This window comes from Polyodon spathula, chromosome 36, assembly GCF_017654505.1.
Source record: "Polyodon spathula isolate WHYD16114869_AA chromosome 36, ASM1765450v1, whole genome shotgun sequence".
NCBI classification, from domain to species: Eukaryota; Metazoa; Chordata; class Actinopteri; order Acipenseriformes; family Polyodontidae; genus Polyodon; species Polyodon spathula.
This window is the reverse complement of record NC_054569.1, coordinates 2021195-2033077: the sequence shown is the minus strand read 5'-3', so window position 1 is coordinate 2033077 and position 11883 is coordinate 2021195. Positions and strand designations below refer to the sequence as shown.

At 38.8% G+C, this 11883-nt stretch overlaps 1 protein-coding gene across 1 annotated transcript; it reads right to left on the bottom strand.

Annotated features, from left to right (window-relative positions):
• Window positions 1-8891: 8891 nt before the first annotated feature.
• Window positions 8892-10721, bottom strand: LOC121303937 (autotransporter adhesin BpaC-like). Its single transcript, XM_041234838.1, has 2 exons — window positions 10597-10721; window positions 8892-10229 (listed from the first exon to the last, which is right to left on the bottom strand). Exons 1-2 carry the CDS (start codon window positions 10664-10666, stop codon window positions 9817-9819), a joined length of 483 nt encoding a protein of 160 aa, XP_041090772.1. The 5' UTR covers window positions 10667-10721; the 3' UTR covers window positions 8892-9816.
• Window positions 10722-11883: the final 1162 nt, after the last annotated feature.

The following is an 11883-nucleotide window of genomic DNA, read 5'->3' as shown; positions in this document are numbered from 1 at the left end:
AGAGATACTTTATGTAAAGTGTTACCCAAATAAACCCCATAGGATTTGGATGATTTAAAATGTCTCATTTATTTAACCAGTTAGCATTGTATTGAACAGATAGAGAGGGCGTGTACCAGAGGCTTGATGCATGTGGGAGGTACAGTAGATGGTGTCTTTAATATTAAATAGGGGTGTCTGTAATATAGAAGCTGACTTTACATTGCTGTCAATAGGATGCAATTGGGGCTGTAACACACAGGTCTGAATAGAGAGGTGGATATTATACTGAGGCGGTCTGAAAGCAATGTTTTACTGCACAATAAGCATCTGTGCTTTTGTTAAAATCATTAAAAAAAGAGCATATTGTTATGACTTGTTTTATCCAATCATCTTCGTTGTGTTTCCAGGCCAGGCTTCGGCATGTCATTGCTGTTAAATCTCCATGCCCTGATCCCGATACTCCCCTGTATGTATCCCTGTAGCCTGTGGCAGTCCTGTAGGAAACGGGGGGCCCGGCGGCCCCTCGATGAGGGAGACCTCATGTGCCGATGCTGTCTCGTTTATATTATAAATTGCAATTACAGACGACAAGGCAGCGTTGCTGAAGTAACGCGCTTCTAATGACAGCTTGATGCACGTTCCAGTATAAAATGAGAAAAGGGGAATAATAAAAGTGAGGCTGGTAAACAGGATTCAAAAAAACAAAACAAAAAAACAAGTCTTCAGTGATCTGATTTCATTTCCATGCTAATGCTAAACCAAGGGGGACATCAGCGCCGTCATGCAAATCATCTGAAAAGAATGGAGAGATCCACGGTCAGGCTTTTTCTTCCTTGGCTGTGTACCCATCATAATTAAACAATTCCTCATTTCTAATGACAATGACACATCATCTAGACCCAGGACTTAAACACTGTGTTCTGTATTATGCCTACAGGGGGACCAATTGCTGTATGCAAAACCATGTTTCCTATGCTGTCTATGCCAGATGATTAATAAACTATAAGAAAAGACTACAGGACATTTTCAAATTCAGCTTACTGTTCAGATGTACCGTTAAAACAGAAAGGCAATGTGTACTGCCATCCCACTGCTGAAGCACACAATTAGGTGTAATGCTGAGGGCTTCCCAGGTTCAGAAGAAGGTAATACAAGGTAACAATGCTGCAAACAGAATATGCAGGTGCATTGACAGAGATTCACAGATTTCAATAACATGTCCATCTGGTGTTGTGACCAATTTCATCTTAACTCTGAGACGGGTAACTAATGGGATGTTGTTGTCATGCAGTTAGCATCAGTCAGACCACCATGTGTACTGGTTTACATTTCAGCCCTTATGGTATATATATTTCAAAAAAAGCTACACTATAAGTGTCTGTAATTCAATTTACATAAAGAATTTTAAAAAAGCATTAACGCACGGCACACACTATAATTAAACACGTGGTTACATATGTACAGTGTAATTACTAAAGATGCTAGAAACTGCCAACATGTTTTCCTTTTTTAATTAAGCATATTGTGACTGCACAGCCATGTGCTTAATTATTGTGCCATCCGAGTGCTATTGCAATTCCATTTCAGTTTGGTTAGAGACTCCTAATGTAAAGTGTTACTGAACATTCATAGGCTTTACAATCAGTGTCAAATGAATTTGGCTATGCTTCGTACTTTTACGCTGGTGATGTGTAAGGTTATACAAGCATCTAACAACATTGCATGCGAGTCTTCCTGGTGCTTTTCTGTCTGTAGAAATATGTCAGTGGTCACCGAGTGTCCTCTTTAGATAGTGACACTACAGTTCTGATCACCTGAATAGATGCTGCTCACCCTTGCACTTACTGTACGCTGCATAAGAAACTGCTTTGCAGACACAGCAGTGCAGGTTTGTTAAACTCTGCTACTGAAGGACACAGACAAGGCTTCAAAACCCCCAACCCATCCCTGCTGCCAATGGAAATGTAGCGCGGGTGTAGAAATGCATGGCATCATTTGCAGAATGCATTCCAGCCAATTTAGGATTGCCATCTGAAATGTCAATTAATTTAACGACGTCAGAGTGCATCGAGATATCAGTTTGCTTAATAATCTCTGTAAAGCATCTTTCATTAATAAGTTGCGCGGGAGAGGAAAAAGTACAAGAGGTGGATCTGAATATAAATGAGCGGGTATGACAGAAAAAACATAAGCAACACATTTATGTCTGGTTGAAGCTTTTAAAATGTAATGTCTACCATTATAGACAATCACATCAAAAACAAAGCATCTTTCAAAAACTGCATGATAAAACGCACCCGTATTCAAAGCTACAAGCTAATGTTACAGTTCAATATTGTATGGGCACTCTGCTGTTTTAAAGACCAGCCTTGTGTTAAAAACATTACGACTCATAAGAACCTCCAGATGTCTTGCTACAGTGAACTATTAACTATTGACTTGATTAACTATTAACTATTGACATGAACTATTAACTTTTGGTTCAGTCAGGAAACTGATTTGATTATTTATTAAAACATAGATTAGGCAGCACTGCTACATCATACACATTGTACACCACGTTCTTTGACCTCTCGAGGTACCTCTGCCCGTAAATGGGCTCACAGACATGTGGACAGGCAGGAGCGATGCCCTCCCCTGTTAGACGAAGCCAAAAAGCAGGAGGAGGCTGGGGAGGAGGAGGCTCTGGGCACAGGGGGTGGGGTGGGGGACGTAATGGACTGAGCTAAAATATAAATCCCTTCCTTGTAGACGTATTGTTTATCAAAGACCATTCAAATGATGATTTAATCTTATATCGGCAGCGCCTAAACTGTGCTTGATATCTACGTGATCGTGTGTATGTGTATATATATAGTGAGTATGTATATAGAAGGTTCCCATGATATGCAATACAATAGAATTAGCCACTACATGATCATTTATCCACCTGTCTCTGTACGTCAGGCATCCTTGAGCTTATGCCAGTTGACATGCTTTGAGATGCTTGTTTTGAGAAGGTGTTTTTGCATCACAATGAACACAGCAGACAATGAAATGAGCAGTTTCCGTGTGACTATTGCAAATGCAAATATCTCCAGCTTGGCAGAGAGTGACACTTTCCACAGCGTTCGTGAGCAGCTTCAGTTCATCCAAAATGAAACTAATCTTCAGATAAAAGCCAATTTTAGGCTAGGGTTAGAGTTAGGGTTAGAGTTAGGGTTAGTGGGGTTGGAGATGGGGTTGGGGTTAGGGTTGGGGTTAGTGGGGTTAGGGTTGGGGTTGGGATTAGTTTTGGGATTAGGGTTGGGGTTGGGATTAGTTTTGGGATTAGGGTTGGGGTTGGGATTAGGGTTAGGGTTGGGGTTAGGGGGGTAGGGTTGGGGTTAGGGTTAGGGTTAGGGTTAGGGTTGGGGTTGGGGTTGCAGTTGGGGTTAGGGTTAGGGATGGGGTTGGGGTTAGGGTTGGGTTAGTGGGGTAGGGTTGGGGTTGGGGTTAGGGTTAGGGTTAGGGTTGGGGTTGGGGTTGGGGTTGGGGTTGAGGTTGAGGTTGAGGTTGAGGTTGAGGTTGGGGTTGGGGTTAGGGTTGAGGTTGGGGTTAGGGTTAGTGGGCTCATGGTTAGGGTTGGGGTTAGGGTTAGGGTTAGGGTTAGGGGGTTAGCTTAGGTTTGGGGTTATATCAGGTTTGAGAATCTGGCTTGTATAATATGTAGTATGTTGTCACAGTAAACTATATGGTATATTTTTCTGACTCACAAAAAAGTGGCAGTGTTATGAAGTACTTTATGACCTATATACGGTATTACCTTAGTGAATTCTAATAACTATGCTGTGCAGATTCAGCTGTCTCATTGGGAATTCCAGTGTGAGGTAGGCCAGCAGTGTACAGCAAAGACTGTCATAATAAACAGTGTGTTTAACCCCTTCTATGGTGGTATACAGTACGCAGAAAATCTGCCAAATGCCATATCTATAATATGTCGAGTTCAATATCTTGCTGCATGCCCGCAAACACAATCTAATGTAAAAAACGGAGGTGTATTTACCAACTCTTGGGTTATGACATTTCATATAACAGAAATAACAATGTAACAGCGATGACCACCCGAGCTGCTTTTCTCTCTCTTTCTTTTTAACCCAATGCTTTTTAAATCACAATAACAATGTCTTACAGCTAACGACAGCTCCTTAATGCTGTACCATGCAGAGAGGTAATGGCGGTGCTAATAATGATAGGGTTTTATAGACAACAATCATTACTTATATAAGATGACAAACAGAAATGTTTGGATTGAGTCATGCAACATCAGTCAACAGCTTGAATGATTCCCCAAGCAAGTCAATCTGCAGACTACATTAACATGATTGACGAGCACCTCTTAACATGCAGCATCATTATTTATCACAGACGGTGCAATTTGGAAACACATAACCTATAGCTAGTTATGAATAATGAATGCATCTCAGCTGAGCACACAGCAAATATTTCTGTGCAAGCTTTGTTTTTAATGTGCAGCTTTTTAAACCCTTTTATGGCAATTTGCAATTGCATTCTTACAGCTAGGCTGAGAGTTACTGTAAATAAATATCTGTGAGACGGATTTCTCTTTGTATCAATCATTTATTTTAGGGATATTCCCGGAATATACATGGATTGCAATCTAGGGTAATTCCCTAGTGGTGGAAAATGCTCTAAATTTGTTTAAAAATAACCCTGTATAAGCAGAAATGTGTCTTTGGGATTCCATTAATACCAATAATTGATTGAAATAAATTGAAATGAATAATTATGAGCAATTGCAATGCAATGGTTCTGGTCCTCTTTATCGTACATCAAAAGACTTCCAGTGTGTATCGGTTAGTAGATATCATGTTTTAAAAGTGCATGTGGGCTATAAAATGTATTCCTTTTAAAAATCCACCCTCGATGGATAATTGCATAACGGCTGAGATTAATGGTCTTCTTTTCTCAGCCGCAATTACTTTAAAGGAAAGAGCTATGAAGATAGGTTGTTGTAACTGAATTAACCGGGGACCAGATGGATTAGGGGCGACATGATAGACGAATTCACTTTAAGAGTCATACATAATCATTTTCGGCAGTTTAAATTTGATAAGGGGATGGGTATGGGAGGGTCAGTTTTTGCTCATTTTCTCTCATATAATTCACAAGACGGATTTGTATAATAAACCCTTGAGAGGCGACGGATTTCCAAGAACAAAGTAAACTATGCTGCTACAAAATGCTAATGCACTTCACAGACTATAGAAGAAATAAAACACAACTTAAAATATTAAGAAACACAATGTTACACCTACAAGACATCAAAGTGATTCTCCAAATAGGCCTGAAGTAGTCTAAACTCTGTTAATAGTACACAAGGTTTTAGTCATCTTATTTCTGATAACTTTATTAAATACGTTTGCTTTGATGTGAGCATCAAAGAGCTCACGTGGGTTTATTTTAATTCAAAGCCTCGTGTCTATTTTAGTTCTGACTAGTGCTTAAGTTCCTGCTGCAGAAGTAAACAGCGATATAAATCTATTACACACACGCACGACTATTGTCAAAGTATTATCCAAACACTGTATGATGTTCCAGTGGTCGTGTTTCAAACTATGATTTTTTTTTTTTTTTTCAATATTAAGAGTGGAACGTGGAATCAGTAACTGCACTGGATCACACAACACTGCCCGCTACACACACACACATTCACTACAGTCGAATAATGTTGTTTGCTGTTTTTAAATTATCCGTCTCCTATTCACTCATGCATACAGAGTTATTACAGTAGCTAAGGAGCCCGGTCTAGAGTCACTTTTATTAACAGCATTCTTTTCAATAGGGCTTGAATCATATTCACATTTCCAGCAAGATGTAGTTACTCTGCACCTGACAGCAAACACACATTGTTCTGCTGGTGACCTCTGGAAAGCATAGCAGTGAAGAAAGGATGTCTCTCCTTTTATCACCTCACCTTGACACCCCAGGGGACACTGGTATACTGTCAAAGAACATCCAACCAACCCCCTGCTTTATGCATAATGAATCTGAGAGAGTTCAGCACAGCTAGAAATAGTAATTCTGCAATTCAGCTTGAAAATGCCTGTGAGGTGACTTGCCCATGTCTACCCTTTGCTACAGAGGATATTTTAATTCTCAGGCCTGTGAAAAGTTTCATGTCGGATGGGAGCCAATGGGGTCTGGATTTTGACCCTGAAATATTGAGTAAAAGAGTTGAACCTGTGAATGTCTGTAACTTCTTAGGACCTATAAAGCTTGTCCACAAAAAGAGGTTTGAGGTAACACTATGATACTGTCTGCCTGTCTGACCATATGACAGTGTTGGGGGAACAGAAGACCATTTTGGGTCTGAGGTCTGATACAATACTTTTCACAGAGCTCCACTTCTGATACATTACTATAGATATTCCTTAGGAAGAGGGTGGGAAAACACAGAGTGGAAATATATGAAAAAATAATAGTAACGATAGTACCTTCACTTCACACACTGGCCATATACTGTAGTGGGAAGAATATTCCAGCTGTTTCAATGCTTCAGGGGAAAAAGAAAGGTTTTATGCACACCCTCTTGAGCGATGTTCCATATCCCTTCATTAATAACCGGCAGAGGGTGCATGTGGAGCACTAGTTTGAAGAATGCAAACAGCTGCGCCTGACTGAACAATAAAATCCTTTGTTTTAATGTAGAACAAAAGGAAGTGGAATAAGGAAATTCATGGAGCAAAAAAGATCTTGAGCTGATCAGGAAATATCAAGTAGGGTTGCCATGCTCTGCAGTATATCCACAGTGTATATTCAACCCAGAAAAGCTTTCATCTTTAGACCTCATTCAACTCGTCTGTACCTATATATATATTGTGATGGAGTGCACATTCCAGAGGCAAAGAATGCACACTCCATCTGGGTAACGGTTGTAGTGATGGTTTCAAAGAAAACTAAAATAATAAAATGTGACGACAACATAAACCAACTGGGTAGTAAACAAACTGTGAAATAATGTAATGTGTTTAAAAGTAAAATTACAGTTAATAAATTCATGTAAATGGGTTCCCACAGATTGATGTATTAGGTTAAATCACAGACTTGGGTTTATGTTATGTTTTGTTGAAAAAAAAAAAAAAAGCTATTATGTTAGAAAGGATGTAGGAAGGCTTTAAGACCCTGGGGAGCATACTGATGTCAGGCGTGAGCATCAATTGGTCTTAATTGTTTAATTTTCTAATCGTCTAGCAGTTAAAGCTGGTAAAGTTGAAATGGTAGGGGGAGGGGAGAACAAAGAGAAGAGACCAAACGCTGAGGTAACAAAGAACTTTAAAACTGAATGGATAGTTTGTTTCAGGGTAAGCAGAATTAGCCTGTCCCTGTTTAGTTTGGAGGGAAAAACAAGTGTTTAGTTTAGGACCCAAGAAAGGGTTTGGTTTTGTTTGTTTATTTGATTTCAAAAAATAAATGCAACCCCCAGAGGGTAACTGAACTGCTGCTGTTAGTGTTTGCTATTTAAATACACCTGCTAGTGAGTGGAAGACTATCCTACACAGTCATAGAGTGCAACCAGAAGCAAGGATTCATCACTATATATATATATAGATATATTTCAATAAGACACTACCTTGACACAAGCCATCTTTGTCTATATTTGCATGTACTGCACTGCAGCTGCTGCAGTTGCCTCCCCTGGATTCTGTGAAAGATCATTCAATTCCATTCTGTTTTTTTTAGATAATATTTGCCAGTGCATTCACTATAGTGTGTAATTTGTGTGGCGACACTTTCCATGAAGTGTCTCAAGTTACTTTGTATTTGCGCAGTAGATACTTAGTACATACATGTGTACTTGCACATCATCACAACGTGACTATGCACAGTTACAATGTAACATGTACACAACTGTATTAGAGAAAGAGTTTGGGTTGAGTTTAGAGTTAGGGTAAGGTTTACAGTTAGGGTTATATAATGCAAAAAGGGTTTACGCATAAGTACACATCTACTAAGTGACCACCATGTAAATACACAGTAACTAGAGACACTTAATGGAAAGTGCGACCACTTGGCTGTAGTTTTAAGAAACTCAGAGACAAGTCCCACCTTCAATTAACTACTACAGTCACTGGACACGCGTGTTATAAAAACTGTCCTGTACTTACCTGTACTTGTCCTTTGATTTCCATGCCACCTCCACCTCCATCCACATGCAGCCAATTCTCTCCCCTGGAGAGGGTGCCAGCTGGAGTCCTATCCACCACCTCCTCCAGCGAGTCAAGCTGTCAGCCGAGGACAGGCCGGGCATGCCAGGGAAAGAGTATCAAGGCCGACAAGGTACTCTGTGCTTTTATTTGCTGATGAACAAGCATGTTCATTCAACTGGCTTACTAACACACATTCTGAACCTATTTCTTGTCTCTGGTCCTCTTTTGGAATAACATAAAAATGGCAGCTACTGCAGAGTGCTGTAGCAAACACTTGCTTTTAAATGTGACTGCATACTGTGCACTGAGCTCCACTGCCATCTCCTGGTGGCTTGTTGTATATGCTGTGGTTTTTCAACAGCTGGGGGGGTGTAGAAGCCTTTACTGCATATTCACGCCTAGCTAAATTCAGAGAGTGTAGAGGTTGTCAATTGGAATGTATAAGCTTGCTAATGAATCAAACGGGGCATAAGGAAGGATGATATATATATATATATATATATATATATATATATATATATATATATATATATATATATATATATATATATATATATATATATATATATATTCTTTTGACCAGGAATTGTTGAGAGTTTCACAATTGTTGAGATAGTCCAGATTCCTACTTCATTGTGAATACCACCCCTCCACCCTTGATGCAAAGTAGACTATAAAAAATATTTTAAAAATAAATAAAACATGTAACAGAAAAGATAATGTATGTAACAATTGGATTTTTATTTTACAGCAATATAAAAAGGAATCCCATTCATGTTAAAGGCAGAAAGGTCCATCTCATCACTTTATGACATGTGTGTGCACAATTGAGTATTTACAAATCCTCCAGTAACAGGCACACTAGTAATTAAAACACAATGGGTTATTTTGGGGTATTTTTCACTATACATCTTTTGACCAGTATTTGTATTAACTTTCTTCATTTTCCAGAGTCCTGCTAAATTCATAAATACAATTCAAATATCTGCAAAAGGGTTTCATTTAGTTCTAGTTTGGAGGCTAGAAGAGACCTTTTTTTTGGCTTCAGTATATTAAGATGCTAATTTCTAATTATGATATATTACCGCTGTTGCCTTCCTGTAAGTAAACAACAGGGCCTCATTTGCGTTGGAGGAAAGTGAAATTAGAGATTACTGAATGAACTAATAATGTACATAATAACTAAACATTTATAAACAATTAACACAACAACAACAAAAAACCAAAACAATATTATCCATCCTTTTCATTGCTGGTTTGGTAGAAATCATATGCAAAGCTTATCATTTCGAGATAACAATCTCTTCCATTAACATTGTAGCATTGCATAGTCAAACCACTTTTTTCTTTTTTAAGCTGAGCTGCAATTTGCATTGCAAAATCAGATGTTCAAATCATTATCTTTCTTATTTATTCTTTTGTATTTTAACATCACGCTAGGTAATAGAGCACACAAAGACAATGACACTACACCATTAGCGGGTCTGTGGTCATAGCTTTAGCCAAACCCTGCATTATACTGCTAAGCTCTCACACTGAACCCTCATGGTCCTATAGCAAAACCTCCACGTTTGTAGTTAAAGGAAAACCCATTTGGTACAACAATACCCAAACTTGAAAAAAACACAACAGATGATTACTGCAGCTACGCCATCAGCTTGTTGACAGAGACTAGAAATGTGAGGATCATCTGAGCCAAGGTGAGGGAGTATGAGAGGCTACAGCTGGTGGAAGCTTTTGCAGAAAGGTAAAGTGGTGTGGCATTCAAAGGATTCGCTGTGCTGTTAGTTCCTGGCAGAGCAGAAGGTATTCCTGTCGGGTTGGAGTTGGTTGCGTTCCCCGGTGAGTTGGTACTTGTAGCTGTGGTGCTGGTGCTGTTCTGGGAGGGGCTGGACCCAGACGCAGTGCCGTTGGTACCAGAGACTGAGGAGTTGACAGACACATTGGTGTTTGAACTGGGGAACGTTGAAGTTGAGTTTGCTCCTGGAGAAGTGCTATTGGATTTGGTGGCGTCTGTTGTGGAGTTGGTTTCATTTGAAGTTGCATTGCCGGCATCCGCTGATAAAGAAATAATAATTACGAATGTAAGTGAAGGACTTTGTTGTTTTTTACAGATATGATATCAAAGTTAATACTATAATAGGTATAATTAGCTGGTAATAATAAACAATCCATGAAATTCAGTCAAAGCACAGTGTCTGCAATAATGTCGTCAACGTGTATTAATACCCTCTGTATATACAGTTAAAGATAGGTAAGTAATTAATTTACTTATATAAAAAAAAAAAAAAAAAAAAACACTGGTCTCACTGAACAAAGAAAATAGTATAAGTGATTGCAGTTATCAGTAATAGTCGAGGACAACTCTTACAAAGAGGGAATAGTCATGTTCTCCTAACCCATATGAATAATGCCTGGCACTCACCTCCTTCAATGTAGACTGGCAATGCTAATACAAGCACACAGAGAGCAATCATTGACGTGAAAGGTAGCATTTTCTCTGTGTCTTCAGCCAGAGCCCCACAGAATAATTAAAATGTGAACAGCAAGGCTTTTAGCAGGGTTATAGCCTCTCTTATTGAAGGACACGCCCAGGCAATGAAGTCATGGTCTGGGAGGGGATGGATTGCAAATATATGTTTTACAGTTCTGTGTATATAACTCATCTCTTTTAAAAAAAAAGATTATACAAAGTATGATTTAATTATATTAGACTTATATTAGACATGTACGTACTGTATACAATATATTGCAAAGATGCCTTGCCCTTTAAGAAACGTTATATGAGTATATGCCATGACCGAATCAAGCAGAACAGACATATCACATAACCTGTTTGAATTCTAATATGAACAGAATGCCCAAATAACCCTTTGCTAGAATTAACTTCTCTAAAGAAAAGTTAAACATACATAAAGTTCTTTCTGTTCTTTCAATTGTAGGCTTTCAACTCACTCCAGAGCAAATTAAATATCAAATAGCTGATGTGAGTCCCGAGTTTTTATCTTGACTAACTTCCTTCTCATGTTTTACTGTTGCTCTTAATAGCAAGCATGTCTATTTTTGCTGTGAAACCGGTTTGACTGCGCAGGTGAATTCTTCAAGCTTGCTGAAACTGGATTATTATTATTTTTTATTTAATTGAGGTCAGATTGTACGTGTGCAACCGTTTAGTGTCTTACATCATTTCACATGACTGTTGACAGCCCTTGCTCATGTTTTGCAAATGGTTTGTAACAATTATTAACAATGTACTCAGCCTCTAATTAAAACTATTAACCCTTTAAGGTACAAGAGATCATTTTTTCACCCAATTTTCTCCCAATTTGGAATGTCCAATCGCTTTTCTCCTCACCGCAGAGATTCCCCACATTCACCTAAAATTATTGCTGATGAAGGAACGCTCCCGACTGTAAGGGGTACACACCTTAGCTGTGCCTTTGCTAAATGAAAGGGGGGCTTTCCATGCAGCAGAAGGAATATATGTACTGGAGTGTGTACTGAGCACTTTAATTTAAATTGTAGAAAATTCCTATTGTTGGCTGAAGGTTCAGAAGACCGTATTCCATCACTAACGCACTGTCTATCCAGAAGAACTAGTTCTGGAAAGACAATAGTGCCATTGAATATTTAGAGAAAAAAAGTAATATAGAAATTGCTTTTCCATCAGATATGTTGCTAATGTTGCATTCCCTTTAGTGCAAAAAAGTAC